Raw genomic sequence first — 20,714 nt, 5'->3', positions numbered from 1 at the left:
ATAATAATAAATGAATATTTTTATTGAATACGTCTTATTTAAGAGGGAGGGAGGGAGAAAATGTAATTAATAAGAAGAGATGGAATATTATTAATAAATATAAAAGAGAAATAAATAAATACTCAGCATGTCTAATCAGCACTCACGTCGTTAGCTGCCTCATTCGTTATAAATTTTTAGCTCCCCTATCATTACTTTACTTTACAAGTATATACATTTAAATGAACTTTTTTTCAATGAACTTTTTCCAATAATTTATTAAGGTAATTTAAATGAAAATAAATTTGCATGAGAGAACACAATTCACATTAAAAATGTTTTAAATTAATTTTTTTTAACTCATATCCTCGTTATAGGTTTGTAGACTCGGCTTGATTTGTCATGGTTTTTGAAGAAAATATATAGTTTACACAAATAGTTATTCTGGTTAGAATATTAATGAAATAACCCCTCATATTTAAATTCAACATATTCTAAATAGTTAAAAGAGTTTATTCTTATTGAAATTAATGAGACAGTGGCTGGTGAATAATTGTCAAATATTTTATTTGTAGTTGAGTAAGGTTCAATGTTTAGGAAAGAATAAAATTTTCATGATGACAATAAAATCAATATTAAAATTTTGGATCAAAGATTAAATAATCTCCCTAAGCTTAATCCCAATTATATATATTTTAAATCTCCCTAATAGTAATGTCTCTTTTCACTAAGTTTATAGTAAAATTCAAAAATTTTAAATTATCTCTTAATTTACTTTATACTATCTTGTTAATTTATTACAAAGCTAACCTCAAATTTAAAGAATACTAAATTTTTACCATTAATTTTATAAAAATAAAATAACTCTCTTATAATTTCAATTCTCATTCAAAACATTTTAAATTGAAATAAAAGTAAGAATAAAATAAAATAAATTATATTTTTAAATTTAAAAATAAGTTTATATTTCTTCAAAATTAACTCATATATCTAATATATAACTATTACTTGTTTTTATTTTATTGTTTATTATTATTATTTAAACTATTTTTTTTACTTAATTATATATATAAATAATAATATATTACATTATTCTTTTAAAATTATTATTTAAAAAAAACTCATATTTAATGAGTTTAAAAGGGATAATAGATTTTAGTAAACTCTATATTATAACATTTATGTTTCAAATAAAATCAAACATTACAATACAGTCTTGAGTGAGCAAGCCACAAGAAGGCCTATGTGTCTTATTGTATTACTCTATCTTAAATTTCACATCAGTTCTAGATTCAAACCACTAAACCGCCATTTCGAAAAAAATAAAAACAACCCAACAATGTATGCCAAAAACATAGCCACTACTGATTACAATCCATACTCAGTCCGAATCAGACGACCCTTCTGAAGGAGGATCAAGATTCATAACCATACGAGAAAGAGTCTCCGCCACTTCATCAATATCATCTTTTCCAAAACCCCAGCTCCTGAGAATCTCTGCCCCCATGGCACCTCTTTCAGTGCCAAATCTACGAAGATTCCCTAACCTGTTCTCCAGAAACGGCAAAACAGCAGTGCTAGATCGAAGTCTTGCTGCCATTGGCATGGAATGAACATCAAGTGATCCCTTTGATTGGCTACAACCCGAAATGGGTCCACTTAAGATCTGCCCATTCTGGCCAACCATGTTTCTGAAAATAGAAGGAAAAGGTAGCGGGATAGGAAGAGGACATGAAGCTATAGAGAGGTGAGAAAATCTAGGTCTTGTTGAAGCATGTTCATAAGCAGCTTCAATTGCATCCTTCACTTCAGAAAGTTTAGCTGGATGGCCTTCTGAGAGAACAAAATAAAGATGTTTAGAAAGATCAAAATGAAAAAAACTAGCAACTAAGAAAGATATTTGAGATTAAGTTAAAATAACCACCTATTCAATCAACAAGGCCTTAGTTAACTGTATAAACCTTTTACGGTTGTAAATAGTTTCAGCATTCAAGTGTCATTGTTACGGAAAGATTGGTTTCATGTAAATGGAGATGAGAATGGAATTTAAGAAGATTTTATGAAAATGTGATACACTAGAAGAGTAATTAGATCAAATCAAATCCATATCTATAAAAAAATATGTAATATTTTAAACATTTACATTGACTCTAGCCAAAGAGACATGTTCATGACTTGGAATAGAGTATAGACAGCTTGCGTATTATTTTTTAACAAAGCATATTTAATATTTTATAATGTTATAAAGAATAAAGTATAGATTGTTTGTGGTTTAAATGATTTGCAATGGGATAATAGCTAGTTTGAAATGGTTATCCAGATAAATCAAACAAGTCCTAATTGTTAATGTTTGTATTAATAGAGTTGATCGAAAGAATCCAATAATAATACAAACAATTTTTATAAAAAGTTTAGAACAATATGAAAGTTGTTCACTCATCGATCAAGTCACTTTAAATTGGTTGACTCGTCATTGTCAATTAATAATTAGCAAACCTAATGTTTTAACACATTTTACTCTAATAGCTAAAAAGAATGTATCATCGATTAGCTTAACTATATGCTTCATTTGAAAACATCATTTATTTCATATTCTCATCCAGGTGTGAATCCAGAAGGGATCATATTTGAAAAGGGAATCTATTTAAACTTAACCGAACACATTCAATTATTTAATGGCTGTCTGCCAAAATCCAGAAACATCAGTGTTTCCTAATCAAATGAAAACCAAGATCACGGACTATGTAAAACCTAAAATGTAGAAGTTGTAAGCAAATGAAAAACCTGATCCACGGGCACCATGAATAATTACTGATTCAGTTGCTTGCATATCCTCCGCATCTTCAGCAGTTTCAGAGGTCAAAGGATGCAAATTTGCCAACAAACTTGAATACCCATGTTCCCCTGATTTTGATAAATCTAACTTTGTTAAATATTAATTGAAAGTTCAACTCAAAATTTTGAAAAGAAAACTCGAAACTATACCAGTCAAGGAAGGTGCTGGCATGGCAACATCCAGAATTTGGACAATATTTTGCCTAGCTTGACCACTTAATATTTGTATCGCCTCACCCATAGACAAGGCACCGTATGTGTGAGAAGCTACATCAGTTGGGCCAGTGGGACTTATTCGGAAAGGTAATGATAGAGAATGTAGAGCAGATGCATAAATTGCGCTTGTGTGATAAGGTTTCTCGTCTTTTATACTGAGAAACTTGGAAGCTTTACCTTAAGATGGATCAAACGGAAGAATCAGATATTTGGCAGTGTCAAAACAAGAAATAGGATGAAATTATTAAGCTAATATCTTGTTCTTACTTCCACTCAAGGATGGTAAGCCAGCAGGTACAATTAGTTTAGTGAAGGAAGATAATTTAGAAAACGAAACTGCATCGTGAAGGTTCTGGAGTATTCTTTCCTTCATGCTTCTTGGGTTTATATGTGTGTGTGGTGGCCTGACCGCATATAGTAATAAGGGGGTGTTTGAGTATTCATCTGCAATGTTCTCCAAGAAATCTGCAGCCATACCAGAATATGCTCCTGAATCATCAACAATAAATTGAATACCCTGGAAAAAAATAATATGCATTGAGTTTTCCAATACCCCATTTGAAAACACCTGAACAAAAATATTGGATCCAGAAACGTATCTGGATGATATTAAGTTTGGAAACTAAATTTAGTCACATGTTCATAAATTTATATTGGATGTTTCTCATCTGGATCTAGATTTGGAAGTCAAGAATTGGCTCCAACTTTGACATAACATTCAAAGACTTGTATGTTTCCAGCGACAACTTTGGTATCTTTAGTTGGTAAAAAAGCACATGAAAGAAGATAAAAATGATTTCCATAACATGCCTGGATATGGTCGCAGTCTTCAATGAAAAAACGGAGTCTATCAGTCATTTCTTCTCCCCTCAAGCCCTCGTGAAAAGCATCCTTTCCGGCACCATAATTGTCGAACTGGTGAGGTTCCACCCATAGTCCGTTTAATTCATAAAGACTTTTGGGATGATAATGGACTTTTGAGTAGTCTGTCCAATATTGAACAACATTCTCGAGGTTTTCAACCATGTCCTTGTCCTGAATTTTGCTAGAACCATTATTTTGGCTGTTGACGTCATTATTTGTATGTTCTTCATATAAACTTTGCAAGAACAGGTTTTTCTTTTGCGCTTCAGATGCTTGGGTGGATATATTGCCAGTCCTGCCAACAATAAAAGGAAAATGTGTAATACATAATTCAATTTGGAAACACATGAATACAAAAATTATCGATCCAGTAGTGTACTTAGATGAGATTATGTTTGGAAAATAAACTTAGTTACTAACAAATTAAAAAATGTATTGGTTGTTTTCCATCTGGATCCGGATACAAAAGAAAAATGAGGTGTGTCCAAATCTGGATAATAAAATTTAAACAACTAAAATAATTTGGAACTAAATTTTGTTTCAAAACTTTTTTTTTATCTTGATCCTACTATATTAGAAACTAAAATAAAGTGTTTCCAAATTGGGACAATGTTGTAACTTGGTAGAGATAGTTTCTATAATGCAGGATATAAAAGAAATTATCAATGTGAAAAAAAAAATCCAATTCTAACCATGTGGGAACTTCTAAAGAGACTGGCGGATCTTCATTGTACAACGTACCTTGCGAACTCATGGACCCAAGTGAGCCTACAGATATTGAAGGAGAATATCATACAAGAACCCCAATAACAGGGAAGAGTACGCTAATTTTTATTTTTTTTAAAGAAGAAAGATTAATTTCATTCCAAAGGACGCTGAGCTTGTTTCAAATGGAATTTAAATAAAGAGTAACGTAGTTAAATAAAAAAATGAAGAAAAGGAAATAAAAGTCAAAAAATAACAAAGAAAGGAGTGACCCTGAAATTGTAAGAGGTCTTACAAATCCATCAGATCTGATGTAAACATTTACAAATGGCAACAGACCATATGACATAGTTTCATAAAAGCTCACAAGGTCCTATATGCACAAACAGCAATTTGAAATGTTTGCTTCAATGAGCTAATATCACAAGATGTGATAACTTTTTGAAAACGATATGCTAGGCAAATAATCGATTAAAAGTACAGCGGCTACCTTGAAGACCAATTGAGAGCACACGAGGTGTATATGTAGAAATGCCCTGTACACCATCAGAAGCACCATAAACAAACATGAGATAAATGTGATATGTATCAAACATTGTTCTTAAGAAGCAGAAAACAAAGACTAACAAAGCATATAAAATTTCAGGCAGATATAAGAGTAATCAAGACAAAATACTAAGATTGGTTGATGTGACACTTTCTATTTTTAGATTTGGATTCAAATGAGAAAACGGAACTAAATTTTTTAATTTGTGCCTAACCAAGTTTTGTTTTCAAATTTGATCTCCTTTGTCACATACAGATGATATACATGAAATAAAGAAATGTTTCCAACTGTTTTTCCTTTCTAAAAAGTAAAATAAGTTATATGAATTGTACCACAAAGCTAGAACTCAGAGTCCAACAAATTGGCACTAAGCCAAGTAACCGATGAATTAACATGTCAAATGTGGTAGCATAACAGATCCTAAATAATGGTATAACCAAAGCTCTAGAACACTCCACTGCTCATCAAAAGATAAAACATAAAATTCATTATCCTTAAAAAACGTCAGAAATATGGGTTGGTGTTCGCCATGCAATACAAATTAGAAAGAACAAAAGTTCAGACAACAGAAGTTAACTTCAAGAAAATACAAATTAAGGAATCATTCATATCCAATAAAGTATAGAAGTCTACTGATATCTTATTATACTTGATGATGTACGACAAACCATCCTTGCAAATTATTCCCTCAGTGATATATATATCTATGCATGGTGCAGATTTCAAGGCTAACCATTTGGAAACTAAGGCCTTGTTTGTTGTAGATTATTTGGATAAGATTTATACAAACCAACATCTCAGCATCAATGACTTCTTCCATCGAATCATTAACTAACAAATATTATGGAAGTTTTACATGACAACTGTTATTGATCTGTCTTCGCGCTAAAATCAAATATCACAAAAGTTTGGAAAAAGTTATTTCCACCTGTTGCGTTTCGCCAGCACGATATAGTACATCCATGTCAAGATATTGCCCCCTGAATACTTCATTACTGTGAGGGTCCTCAGCCAATCCAAGTAACTCATCCTTCATAATCAACACAATAATGATATTTTAGAATGTTTTTGAATACAAAAAATACACTGAGGTAAAAATACATTTGAAACAGAATGAAGCTACATTACACCATCACCAGTTACTTACACATATAAACTTGCAAATTGACAAACATGAGCCTAACAGTATTTTGATTCATCTTCTTTTTTAATCTAACTTGATGTTACATGTTAAAAACAATCACTATCCGCGATTTTCTACCATGTGTAGTATATTTTTCGTCTTGTGCTTCGTTTCGACATGTGACCTTAGTGCCTACAAAATTTTTAAGTTTAATATATATATTAATTAGAATCTAATAGATTAATATGACCTAATTTTCTTTATAAATATATATATATATATTATATTAATCCTGTTAAATATATAAAAATAAATTCTCAGTCATAAACAAAAACAAAAATAAATTTATAGATAATTTGAATTAATCAATGATAAAATAATTGATTATAAGATAATGATTTATTAAACATTTATGTTATAGGTTTTATTTGAAATAAATTATTTCAAATAAAATCTAGTCATTTATAATTTTTTAAAAATTAAAAATTTATTTGTTTTATTATCAAATTATTAAAATTATAAACTAAATATATTTTTTATAATATTTTAATTATTTTATACAAATAAATTATCTTTCACATAATATGTTAAAAAACCCTATTTATTCTAAAACACACCAACTTTTATAATAAATTCAAATAACTTATTTTGGAATTATTTATTTTGGGTTATTTGTGTAAATATATATAATATAAATATTATTTGGGTATGGAATATGTTGCAAATGTTTGAGGAATGGCAGTAAAAAAATATTTCATGAATAAAATTTATAAACACCTCTCCCTAATTTAGCATTCCTAAAGTGAGGTCCTCTTTTAGAAAAATTTAAAAATAAATACTTATTAGTTTGAACTTAAAATCTACAATTGTCTATATAATCAATTAATCATCTATGTTACACTAATCTTGTATAATTTTTTATGTTATAATATTATATATCTTAGTTTTTTAAACCTAGAAGTATATACATATTTTTTGTTCACTAACTTTCAAGATCATCACATGATATAAAATGTTGTCTTTACTAGAAAAACTTAAAAGAAATAACATATCCAAAAAGATTAATCAAAGAATGGATGAGTTATTGCAAATAAATTTAAATTATTGAAAAATATATTTAAATTATTGAAAACTGAATTAATTAAATAAAAATACTTAAAAGTATAAATATATTTAATAAAGAAATATAAAGTAATTAGTTGATTATTCAAAAGATTTGATTTATTTGATCTTGGGTTATATGGATCTCAAAATCCAGCAATCATATCTCAAATCAAATTATTTATTTTATTAATTTTTCTTAATTAAAATTATACTTTAATTAAATATTTTATTTTATATTATTAAAAATAATATTAATATATATATCTTATATTTATTTTATTACATTATAATATTTATTTTCATATAAATTAAATTAATAAATTATTTCATTTTAAAATATTAATTATATTAAATAAAAAAATCAAAATATAAATAAATTTCTAACTTACTAATATACCATTTAAAATTTAAATTAATTTAAATAAATAATTATGCTAGAAAATAAAGTTAAATATATTTAAATAAAAAATATTAATCAATTTATAATTATATCTCATTTAAATTAAATATGTATAAAAAAATTTATTCATCTTTTTATATAACTAACTTTAAACCATCCTTCTAAATAAATACTAAAATAATTTTTTTTTTATTTATTATTATCTTATAAAATTTATTTCATGTAATTTTTTTATATTAATTATATTAAATAAAAATAAATACACAATATAAATAAAATTATAATATACTATATTATCTTATATAATATTTAAATTATAATTATAAAATTATTTATATACTATTTAAAATATAATTATAAAACTAGTGTTCATTTAAATTTTTATTTATGAATTAATAAAAGTTAATATTAATATATTTATAATTTTTTAATATTTATTTTATTATATTATATTTTAAATTTTATTTAAATATAAATTAAATTAATATATTTGTAAAATGTATTGAGAGAGGAGAAAGTGAGAGATGGAATTATTGATGAAAATTAAAAAATTGATTTTTTCTTAATTTCAAACAAGATTAGTGGGAGATAAAACACACCTCCTCCCCTTAACATCCCAATAATTCATTCCTCAAACAAGCTCTAAATGATAAACCCCTAAATGATAAATATGCATGGTGGGTTGCTTAAGAATATATTTTCATAACCCAATTTTAATTAATAAGGGCGGAAGGTTTATTTGATATTTTTTTTATTATTTGATAGAACAATGAGTTTCGATTCTCTTTCAGGATGCGAATATTCCTTACGAGTCAAACACATAACTCGCAAACACACTTATCTATTTAACAAGGAAAACAAAATTTACCATCTGACAGAATCAATCTCAGAATCTAAGAAAAATATTCATAAAACATAACACTTTTGAGTTGCTTTAATTTTTTTTTTATTTGAGAATTTTTATCTAAAATCTATACTATAATCATATTTTTCAATCAATTCATTCACTAAAATATTAAATATTTTTATTTTATTTATTTAAATTTTAAATACAAAACAATATTATATTAATTCAATAAATTAAAAGTTCAAATAAATTGATTTTTCTTCAATCACGAATGTGATAAAAATTTCTAAATAATCAAACAATTGACTAGAGTTTTTTTTACTTAACTTTTAACATATTTTATTTTATTTTATATTGTTTTTAAAACGAAGAATAACTAGAATGACACCCCACAGTCATGACTTCCCGCTTAAAATCAAAGCGCTTTTAGTTGGAATCGAATCTGTGATTTTTTGGTCTCTTAAATCGACTTTTACCACTTAACTACCTTAGTGGGTTATATTTATTTACTTCTTAATAAAACTTATTGATTTAACATGATATTACAGAGCGAGTAAAATTAGTTTTGGACAATACTCTCTTATGTTGCTTAATTTCAAATCCATTATAGTACAGTTTTGTTTTGGCAAGGAGCTTTTAAAGCCATATTTGTAGGTTGTTTTTACTTGTTTTAAATTGGAATTTACATTAGGATTTTAATGATGATTAATTTTAAAGTGTTTGAATTGTCGGGTGGAGTGTTATGATTAATTTAGATATATATGAGAGTAAATAAATACTTGAGTTGAATTGTGTGTTGACTCGTTCATAAATTAAAAATTAAAAATATTATATGTTCAAGTACAACCATTTAACCAACTAGACTAATAAGACTTTATATTTTAAATTTAACACTAAATTTGATTAACGCGGGATATTTTAACAATATAAATTAAACTTTTTTAACTAACTTTTTCTTTTTTTCTTTACCATATAAATAAATATATTTTATCTTATATTTTTTTCTCTCACTAATCATATAAAATATATATTATCTTATCAATAATTATAATTTATAAAAACATTATATATATATATATATATATATAAATATTAAATATTAAATATTAAATATTAAATGTAGTTACATATATTATATTATTTTTCATCATTAATTTTATATAAATACATTTTATCTTTTATCATACATTTTTTCTCTCATCATATATATATATATATATATATATATATATATATATAATTTTTTATTAAATATAAAAATTAATTAATTAGTAATAATATTAAATATCAAATAATAAAATTATTTCAACAATCTCAAGTGAGGGTTTGAATCCTAAAACATGTAAATTTAGATTTTCAAGAATATATTTTTGACTATAATATATGGTGGTACAACTTTTAAACAAAGAATACGAGATATTTGAAAGTGTGAGGTCGGAATTAATGGTTGATTTGACGAGAATTTAAAAGTGTGGGGTTACGAGATGGAGTTCGGGTGGTGGGTGCATGATTTATCGAGTGTGATGTCAGAATTAGTGGTTAGTTTGGAGAGCATTTGAAAGTTTGAGGTCACGAGATAGATGTTAATTTTTGGTTAGTGGTTGGTTTGACGTTGGATAAGAGGTCTGTGATCAATTGTGATTGGTTGTTGATTTGTTGAAGTGAGGAGAACTAAGATTGGTGAGTGCTTTATCGAAGGATGAAGAGACATATGAAAAAGTGTGAGTCACAAGATTATGGTCAGTGTGTGGTTTGTCGAGAGTATAAAGAGGCATATGATAGGATAAAGAGACATGAAAAAGTGTGAGTCACAAGATGATGGTCAGTTGGAGGGTTAGTGATTGAGTTTTGACAATGAATAAAAAGTGTGTGATCAATTGAGATTGGTTGTTGATTTGTTGAAATGAGAGTAAAACAAAGGTCGACTAAAATTGGTGAGTGCTTTATCGAGGGATAAAGAAACATATGAAAAGTGTGAGTCACAAGATTATGGTTAATGGATGGTTTGTCGAGGGTATAATGAGGCATATAAAGGGATAAAGAGACATGAAAAAGTGAGTCACAAGATGAGGGTCAGTTGGAGGATTAGTGGTTGGGTTTTGACGATGTATAAGAAGTGTTTGATCAATTGAGATTGATTGTTGATTTGTTGAAGAGAGAGTTAAAGAGAGGTCGACTAAGATTTGCGAGTGGTTTGTCGAGAGATAAAAGATGCATAGGAAAAAGTCGGAGTCACAATATTAGGGCCAGTGGATGGTTTGCCGAGAGGATAAAGAGAAATATGAAAAATTGTGAGTCACATGATGAGATTCAATTGGAGTTAGTGGTTGAGTTTGACGAGAAACAAGAGGTGTGTCATCAATTGAGGTCGACTAAGATTGGTGAGTGCTTTGCCGATGAGATAAAAGAGGTATATGAAAAAGTGAGAGTCATGAGATGAGAATCAATGGAGAAGTTAAATGGGTGCCGATGAGATAAAATATATATTAACATTAAGTTTAGATTAAACTTAACTTTCACAAACTAAAACTAATTTTAAATTAATTAAATTTAAATAATATTAATTTTATCTAAAATATTTATAGATAAATAATATTTTGTATATATTTTTATACTAATATATTTAATATATTGCCTACTTAATTTAATATATCAAAACTTTAAGCAAGGTTACTGCTTTTTTCAATTCTTCTTCCTTTCTTTTGTATTTTTTCCTCAATAATACATTAAATTCCATTGTATTATATATCTCATATAAATAATATCTATAAAATCTAAACAACAAGAATTTAAAGGATAAATATTATGATTAATTTATAAAAATTAATAAAAAAGAATTAAAATTTTATGTAATTTTTTATAGTGATTTATTTAAGTTTTACAATAATAATAGAAATAACAAATCAAATTAACTAATTAAATTCTATCTAATATTTTGAAAGATAAATAAAATTGTTTTTGGAGTGAATTTTTAAACAATATTGTTAAAATTTTATTTATGCCTTATTTAAAATATTTATTAAATTAATTTTAATCTAAATATTTTTAGTTTAATAATTTAAAATTACATATTAAAAAAACTTTATTATTATTGGGTATTGTTAAATCTATATTAAAAAAAAAAAAAGCTAGTCGATTTATAAAGAAGACTTAATTTCTTTAATATTACTCTAAAATTAACATGATCTTAGTAGGTATTACAAGAATTTATATATATATATATATATATATATATATATATATATAATTTTATATAATATTAAAAAGAAACAAACTTAAATATTAACAGTATAATACTTTTTATTATGTTCTGATCAAACTTAATTATGTTTTTTTTTTAATAATATACATAATTTGGTTTAAATTTTAAAGATGTTTTTTTTTTTTTTTTTTTGTGTAACACTCTTAAATATCTTTATTTCATTTTATTTGAAGAATGGAGCTTGAATTCTTTATTCTTGTAAATCAAACTCTTTTACCTTAACTAGCATGTATCCCGTGCATTTGCACGAGTAATAATATAAAAAATCGTGAAAAAAAATATTACGGGTAAAATTTTTATGGGCGGGTCAACCCACAATCCGACCCAAGTATCCATTTACTCTCACATATATCCAAATTAACCACAGTTCTCGACCCGGCAATCCGGACAATTTAAAAATTAAGCATCATTATATATAATAGATTAGTTAGTTAAAAAGTTGAACTTATATTGTTAAAATGTCACGCGTTTATCAAATTTTGGGTTGAATTTAAAACATAAATTGTTATTAGCCTAGTTGGTTAAAAGGTTGTACTTATTTTGTTAGGTTGTAAGTTTGAACCATACTTATATCATTTTTAATTTTATTTTTAACCGTTTTAAGTTTATGGGCGGGTCAACCCACAATCCGACCCAAGTATCCATTTACTCTCACATATATTCAAATTAACCACAGCTCTCGACCCGGCAATCCGTACACTTTAAAAATTAAGCATCATTACATATATATAGATTAGTTAGTTAAAAATATGAACTTATATTGTTAAAATGTCACACGTTTATCAAATTTTGGGTTGAATTTAAAATATAAAGTGTTATTAGTCTAGTTGGTTAAAAGGTTGTACTTATTTTGTTAGGTTGTAAGTTTGAACCATACTTATATCATTTTTAATTTTATTTTTAACCGTTTTAAGTTTATGGGCGGGTCAACCCACAATCCGACCCAAGTATCCATTTACTCTCACATATATTCAAATTAACCACAGCTCTCGACCCGACAATCCGGACACTTTAAAAATTAAGCATCATTACATATATATAGATTAGTTAGTTAAAATATGAACTTATATTGTTAAAATGTCACACGTTTATCAAATTTTGGGTTGAATTTAAAATATAAAGTGTTATTAGTCTAGTTGGTTAAAAGGTTGTACTTATTTTGTTAGGTTGCAAGTTCGAACCATACCTATAGCATTTTATTTTTATTTTTAAACCGTTTAAGGTTATGGGCGGCTAAACCCACAATCCGACCCAAATATCCATTACTCTCACATATATCCAAATTAACCACAGCTCTCGACCCGCAATCCGGACACTTTAAAAATTAAGCATCATTATATATATATATATATATTAGTTAGTTAAAAAGTTGAATTTATATTGTTAAAATGTCACGCGTTTATCAATTTTAGGTTGAATTTAAAATATAAAGTGTTATTAGTCTAGTTGGTTAAAAGATTGTACTTGTTTTTGTTAGGTTGCAAGTTCGAACCATACCTATAGCATTTTAATTTATTTTTAACCGTTTAAGTTTATGGGCGGGTCAACCCACAATCCGACCCAAGTATCCATTACTCTCACATATATCCAAATTAACCACAGCTCTCGACCCGGCAATCCGGACACTTTAAAATTAAGCATCATTATATATAGATAGATAGATTATCATAATCTTAAATATTTTTACATAGTAAACATTATATATTTTACAAATATATCTACTAACCAAACTAGCTACTTATTGACATTCTTAGGATAAGTTGATAATTAAAATCATATTCAATCAATATACTGTTTTTTTCAATCATTATATATAATCACTTTTTTTTTATAGTTATTTCTATCCATTTCATTTTTACAAAATTAGTGATATATATTTTAATGATAGTATTACAAAAATACTTAGCCATGCTACATTCTTAAAAAAAAAAAATTGACTGCTCGTAAGTACATTTCTCAAAAAAAGTATCAACATAAAAAATTCTTTTAATTATTTAAAAAGCATTGTAATTTTTTTTAATACACAAAATTATTTATCACTTAAATTATATAAAAAAATCTACAAAATGCAGAAAAAAATCTTAAAAAAAAGTGTTCAAAAAAATTCTTATAATTTGAATGCATTGTGGAGCACCGAATCCATCATCCAAAATGTCATTTTTTGGAATAGTCTTATTCATTGGGACATCCTTACTTCGTCCTAGATGAATTATTTGGTTATTCAATTGTCAATTGTGTTTAAAGTGCGAGGAAAATGACTACGTGAGACTTTGTGACTATCTAGTGTTCTTTAAAAGTTGTTTGAATTATGTCTAAGACATTTGTGGGCTTCTAGGAGGTTCAACATATTTGTGTAATTCGTTGACTTTTAATAAAAAGTGATTTCTTTTACTGGCCATAATTGGGGGATTGCTTGGTTTGAGAGGAATTAAAGAGTGTTTCAATAATAAAAATTCGGTAACATTTTTTTAAAAGTTTTTGATCACTACATTGATAGAGATTCAAAATTGCAAGTCGATTGTATCAGTGGAGGTATCGTTGTTATTTTGGACGTCTGGAGATTGGCTAGAGAATTTTATTTTGTGGCCTTTGATACATTTATTTTTCTTTGTCATTTTTAAGATTTCTTCCTTGTTGTCTTGATTGTGTTGATATTTATTTTTTTATGTTTTGTCTTTATTTTTTTAAACGTTACTCTTTTAGTGAAATGAAATTCTTTAAAACAAACCCATAATATATATATATATATATATATATATATATATATATATATATATATATTATGGATTTGTTTTAAAGAATTTCATTTTCTACAAAATGCAGAAAAAAAATCTTTAAAAAGTGTTCAAAAAAAATTCTTATAATTTGAATGCATTGTGGAGCAACCGAATCATCATCCAAAATGTCATTTTTGGATAGTCTTATTCATTGGGACATCCTTACTTCGTCCTAGATGAATTATTTGGTTATTCATTGTCAATTGTGTTTAAAGTGCGAGGAAAATGACTACGTGAGACTTTGTGACTTATCTAGTGTTCTTTAAAAGTTGTTGAATTATGTCTAAGACATTTGTGGGGTTTCTAGGAGGTTCAACATATTTGTGTAATTCATTGACTTTTAATAAAAAGTGATTTCTTTTACTGGTCATAATTGGGGATTACTTGGTTTGAGAGGAATCAAAGAGTGTTCAATAATAAAACTCGGTAACATTTCTTTAAAGTTTTTTGATCACTACATTGATAGAGATTCAAATTGCAAGTCGATTGTATCAGTGGAGGTATCGTTGTTATTTTGGACGATCTTCGCAGATGATAATGTCTGGAGATTGGCTAGAGAATTTATTTTGTGGCCTTTGATACATTTATTTTTCTTTGTCATTTCTTAAGATTCTTTCTTGTTGTCTTGATTGTGTTGATATTTATTTTTTATGTTTTGTCTTTATTTTTTTAAACGTTACTCTTTTAGTGAAATGAAATTCTTTAAAAACAAACCCATAATATATATATATATATATATATATATATATATATATATATATTAGGGGTTGTTTTAAAGATTTCATTTTCTACAAAATGCAGAAAAAAAATCTTAAAAAAGTGTTCAAAAAAATTCTTATATTTGAATGCATTGTGGAGCACCGAATCATCATCCAAAATGTCATTTTTTGGATAGTCTTATTCATTGGGACATCCTTACTTCGTCCTAGATGAATTATTTTGGTTATTCATTGTCATTGTGTTTAAAGTGCGAGGAAAATGACTACGTGAGACTTTGTGACTTATCTAGTGTTCTTTAAAAGTTGTTTGAATTATGTCTAAGACATTTGTGGGCTTCTAGGAGGTTCAACATATTTGTGTAATTCGTTGACTTTTAATAAAAAGTGATTTCTTTTACTGGTCATAATTAGGGGATTGCTTGGTTGAGAGGAATCAAAGAGTGTTCAATAATAAAAACTCGGTAACATTCTTTAAAGTTTTTGATCACTACATTGATAGAGATTCAAAATTGCAAGTCGATTGTATCAGTGGAGGGAGGTATCGTTGTTATTTTGGACGATCTCGAAGATGATAATGGTCTGGAGATTGACTAGAGAATTTTATTTTGTGGCCTTTGATACATTTATTTTTCTTGGGTCATTTTTTAAGATTATTCCTTGTTGTCCTTGATTGTGTTTATATTTTTTTTTTTATGTTTTTTCTTTATTTTTTAAACGTTACTCTTCTAGTGAATGAAATTCTTTAAAACAATATATATTATATATCTATATATATATATATATATATATATATTCACAAAACATTTTTTCACCAAGATTTTGTTCTCTCTAAAAAGAATAAAATAATAATTCAAACACAACAATATTTATGAAATACAACGGTAATCACACATCAACTATAATGTCTCTCAAAATAAATTAATAAAATCCAAGAATGTTACAGAAAATAAAACTTTATAAAAGAGGTAACTTTTAAATATTATAAATATCTTGCTACAACATTCTAGCATAAGTGCATTTAAAAAATGATCTATGTAATTTGAATATAGATTAAGTGAAAAAGTAATTTAAAGATAAGTAAAAAACAAATTAGTTCTTTTAAAAGTAAGACAAAATAAGAAAATAATTTTTGTTTATTAAAAAAAAAGTTTATATATATTAAAAATGAAAAAAAGTGTTTAAAAGCAAAACGATAAATTTATGAGAATTAATCGACCCACTTGTAAGATATTTTACTTTCATCTAAACGAAAACTAAATTGATGGAAAAACAAATTAAGAATAACATGAAACAAAGAGAAATTACGTCATGAGAGATTTTAAATGAAAAACCATAAAATTTGGAAATTTTCATTAAAATTGTGACGTTAGATAAATATTTAAAATTGAATAAAAATATTAGTTATTTATTATATTATTATTATATATAACTATTTATAAAATTATATTAAATAATGTTAAATCAACCACTAACAAGAAAATAGTTACAGAATGAATTATAAGTTCATTTATTCAGATAAGTGATAAAAAAAATTAATTTTATTTTATTTATATAAATCAAAATAATTTATAAATGCGTTAAATTTAATATCAAAATAAAAATTTACTAGTTTATAAACTTATTAAATAAAGTTTATCTAAACACAATAAACATAATATATGGCCTCTTACTTTAATTTTTTTAATCATCATAAACTTTTAAATAACTATAAAAATAGAGTGATTAAATAGAACTTGTAATTTTCGAGGTTAGACCTCAATCGTTATCAATTTAAACAACTTTAAACCTGCCCATTACAACATTTTATAAGAAATGTTGATTTTAAATATTTTCATCACAAAACCCAAATCACAATGCCAACATAACTAAAGCTGGGTTTTGTTGGGAGTTCTAAAAAAGTTTGTTCAGCTGCTATTTTTATTTTTTTAAAAATTCAATTAAAATCAAACATGGATCATTTTTTATTCATATCACTACATTTATTAATTAAATATTAAAATATTTTTTAATTTAATAAATACAATTTATTTTATCATTATAAGATTAATCCCAATATTCTTACTAAATATTAATTTTCAAAATCACCAACTTAAAATTTTTAAAACAATTTATTATTATAATAACTCAAACTCAAGAGTTATTTAAGAATTTATATATATATATAAATGATGCTTAATTTTAAATATCCAGATTGTCGAGTCGAGAGTTGTGGTTAATTTGGGTATGTGTGAGAGTAAATGGATACTTGAATCGGATTGTAAAGTTGACCCGCTATAATATAAAAGAAATTTACCTTCACTGTTTTTATATTATTACTCAATTATCAGGGGAATTTGAGCAGATTACCCTTTAATAGGGTGAATTACAATTTGTGTGGGTGGATAATTTAAATAACGCTGGTGACTCTCTTTTTTTTAATGGCAATTGTACCCTTGCGTAACGCAACCGAATTTTATTTTTTTTCAATTTTTTTTTCGTCTCGCGGTTGCGTGACGCACTGGAGTTGCGTGACGCGATTGCGTAACGCACTGGGGTTGCGTGACGCGATTCGTGACCCAACTGGGACATTTTCGTCCAAAACTTTCATAATTAAATATTTTGGAAAATAAAAAAATAAAAAAAATTACGTCACGCAAGCTGAGAATGCGTAGGCAATAGAGACAATTTTCGTCAGAAAAAAAAAAGGATCACCAGCGCTATTTAAATTAGTGACCCTCAAGTTTCCTCGTTTATGTCTCTTTTAGGGGTCATCTCTTCAAATTTCCCGAATTATCATGTCTCCTTCCTTTTCTTTCTTTATTTAAGATATTTTTAATAATTTTATTATTAAATATATTTTAATGATGAGAAGAATATTTATGTAGTTTTTTCAATCATATTAAACTGTGTTTTTTTTTTAACCATTTTATCCCCCATCATCCTGCTTCTCGCTCTAGAGTCGTCTAATTTGGGAATTCCAAAGATTACATTTTTTTTGTCTTTCAGGGAATGCGATTGAGAAAGCATTAAGGAAACAAGTATTTTATGGTCACGCGGTTGAAGCGTAAATTCGCAGAATCATGACTTTACATGCATCATATATATACCCATCACCTCCTTGATGTGTTTTACTCTGTGGGTTTCTATTGTGACCCATCTGTATTGAGTCGTCAAAGAAGAAGAAGAAGAAGAAGACAGAGTTCTTCTTTTGCTTTTCCATTCATTCTTTATCTTTGCCATTGATCGAAACTGGTCTTCTCATTCTTTCTATTCATAATAATGGGAGGTTTCTAAGTCAGACTTGATTTGCTATGGTCTGATTTTGGTTTTTTTGAGCGGCTGTTGTCTGGTAAAAGCAGGAGGAACCCTTACAAATACTTCACATGGGTGGGGTTACCTTATGGAACTGCTGCTCCCCTCTAAATGTCCTCCCAACAGGTTCTTTTCTTCATGAAGTTCTAAAACTGGTGGATTAATTTGGCTCAATCAGAATGAAATAACTTGTTTTTTGTATCCTGCTTTGGTGGGTTTGAAGGTCATTCTTATCAATGGTCATTCCCTGACCTCAAATTGATACTGTTACAAACGATAATATAGGCATCAATGTCAGATAACAATCTGGATCACCTTTTCTCTTGACATGGTAATATATACTCTCGTCTTTTTTTTCTCATAATCTTTAAGTTTTGATGTTCAAAATGTTGAAGATCTAGATCCATTGAGCAGCATACTTCCATTTTCTAGTTTAATAGAATTTTGCACTTTCTAATCCAGATACTGAAAATAAGCGTTTTCAAATGAGGCCATACTTAGGATTTTTTTTCTTTCTTGAATATGACATGTTTTGGTGTTCATAAGTTTGTTGAAATGAGATTTTCAAATTATAATCCAGATACAGAAAGATAAGTGTTTTCAAATGAGGCCAAAATTCGTATTTCTTTCTTGAATAGACATGTTTTGGTGTTCATAAGCGTGTTGAAATGAGTTTTTCAAAATTTTCCTCTTAAGGAGTAATGTTTGCATCATGTCAATCCAATGAAATCTTCTCTTTCAAATGTGAAAATGTGAAATATCGAAAAGTAGGAATGTTCCTTGTTGATAATTGCCTAATGCAATTAAATTTTTAGTACAATAATCTAATTATGTTTTTAATGCAACTATGCTTTCTAAGTTGAGGTGGGATCGTGCTAGCTTCCTAATTTAAAACAAACAAACTATGTTTTCGTTTTGAGAACTAATTAGGGAAGATAACTGTCAAACTAAAAAATGAATCACATATCACATAAATCTCCTCCTAAGGATTAATGTTTGTATTATGTCAATCCAATGAAATCTCTCCTTCCCAAATTTAAAATCGCGAAATCTTGAAACGTAGTAATCCTAGTCAATATTTTCTTAATACAATTAAATGTGTAGTATGAACTAACCTTTCAATTTATGAACTAATTGGAGAGGATAGTTATCAAACTAAAAAAATTGATCACATAAATCTCCTCTTCATGAGTAATGTTTGTATTGGGTCAAACTGTCAATTGAATGAAATCTCGCCTTTCCAAATGTGAAAATGGTAAATCTTAAAAAAGTAGAAATCTTAGTCAATATTTACAATTAAATTTATAGTGCAAAAATTGTGACTAGGGTATATTCCCAGTTAGCACGACCCCCTTTCAATCAGAATATTTTAGGGAGAATCGAACCTTAGATCTTTGATATTTTAGGTAAGACTCTTTGACACTTGAGCTATCTTAGTGTAACCCTATTATGTTTTAAATATCATGAACTATGTTTTTGTTTTAAGAACTAATTGGAGAGGATAACATCAAATTAACAATTGATCACATAAATTTCCACTTAATTTAGGAGTAGTGTTTGTATTGTGTAAATCTAATGAAATCCCGCATTTCAAAATGTGAAAATGACAAATCTCGTAAAGAAGAAATTGTGTTCCATATGCTTTTGTTTTTATGTTCTAAAATGGAGAGGTTAACTGTCTCCTTTGAATTTAAATTTGTAGGAATGGAATTAAGCAGAGAAAGAATTCATGGCAAGATGGGGTTTTGGGTACTAATTGCCCTATACCTCCAAATTCAAACTACACTTACAAATTTCAAACCAAGGATCAGATTGGAACCTACACGTACTTCCCTTCGACGTTAATGCACAAAGCAGCTGGAGGATTCGGGGGATTGAATGTGTATGCAAGATCTGTGATTCCCTGTACCTTATGCCAGACCTGCTAATGATTTCACTTTACTCATTGGTGATTGGTATAAGGCCAACCACATGGTATGTATGGAGTTTATATCTTATAACAATGTTAACAATTTAACTCATCAAGTTGTTTTTGTCTAGATGGT

General features: G+C 27.2%; 1 protein-coding gene across 1 annotated transcript in view; it reads right to left on the bottom strand.

Annotated features, from left to right (window-relative positions):
* Positions 1-1,149: 1,149 nt before the first annotated feature.
* LOC124919341 (protein misato homolog 1) overlaps positions 1,150-20,714 on the bottom strand; it is a 20,939-nt gene continuing 1,374 nt past the window's right edge. The window contains exons 3-10 of the mRNA XM_047459562.1: positions 6,075-6,176; positions 5,090-5,135; positions 4,587-4,662; positions 3,841-4,189; positions 3,298-3,547; positions 2,965-3,207; positions 2,764-2,883; positions 1,150-1,812 (exon numbers count right to left, since the gene is read on the bottom strand). Of these exons, the coding sequence (XP_047315518.1) occupies positions 1,361-1,812; positions 2,764-2,883; positions 2,965-3,207; positions 3,298-3,547; positions 3,841-4,189; positions 4,587-4,662; positions 5,090-5,135; positions 6,075-6,176 (1,638 nt within the window). The 3' untranslated portion in view covers positions 1,150-1,360. The remainder of the gene's footprint in view (positions 1,813-2,763; positions 2,884-2,964; positions 3,208-3,297; positions 3,548-3,840; positions 4,190-4,586; positions 4,663-5,089; positions 5,136-6,074; positions 6,177-20,714) is intronic.

The sequence above is a fragment of the Impatiens glandulifera genome, chromosome 1 (genome assembly GCF_907164915.1).
Source record: "Impatiens glandulifera chromosome 1, dImpGla2.1, whole genome shotgun sequence".
NCBI classification, from domain to species: Eukaryota; Viridiplantae; Streptophyta; class Magnoliopsida; order Ericales; family Balsaminaceae; genus Impatiens; species Impatiens glandulifera.
This window is presented reverse-complemented; position numbering and strand designations above follow the sequence as displayed.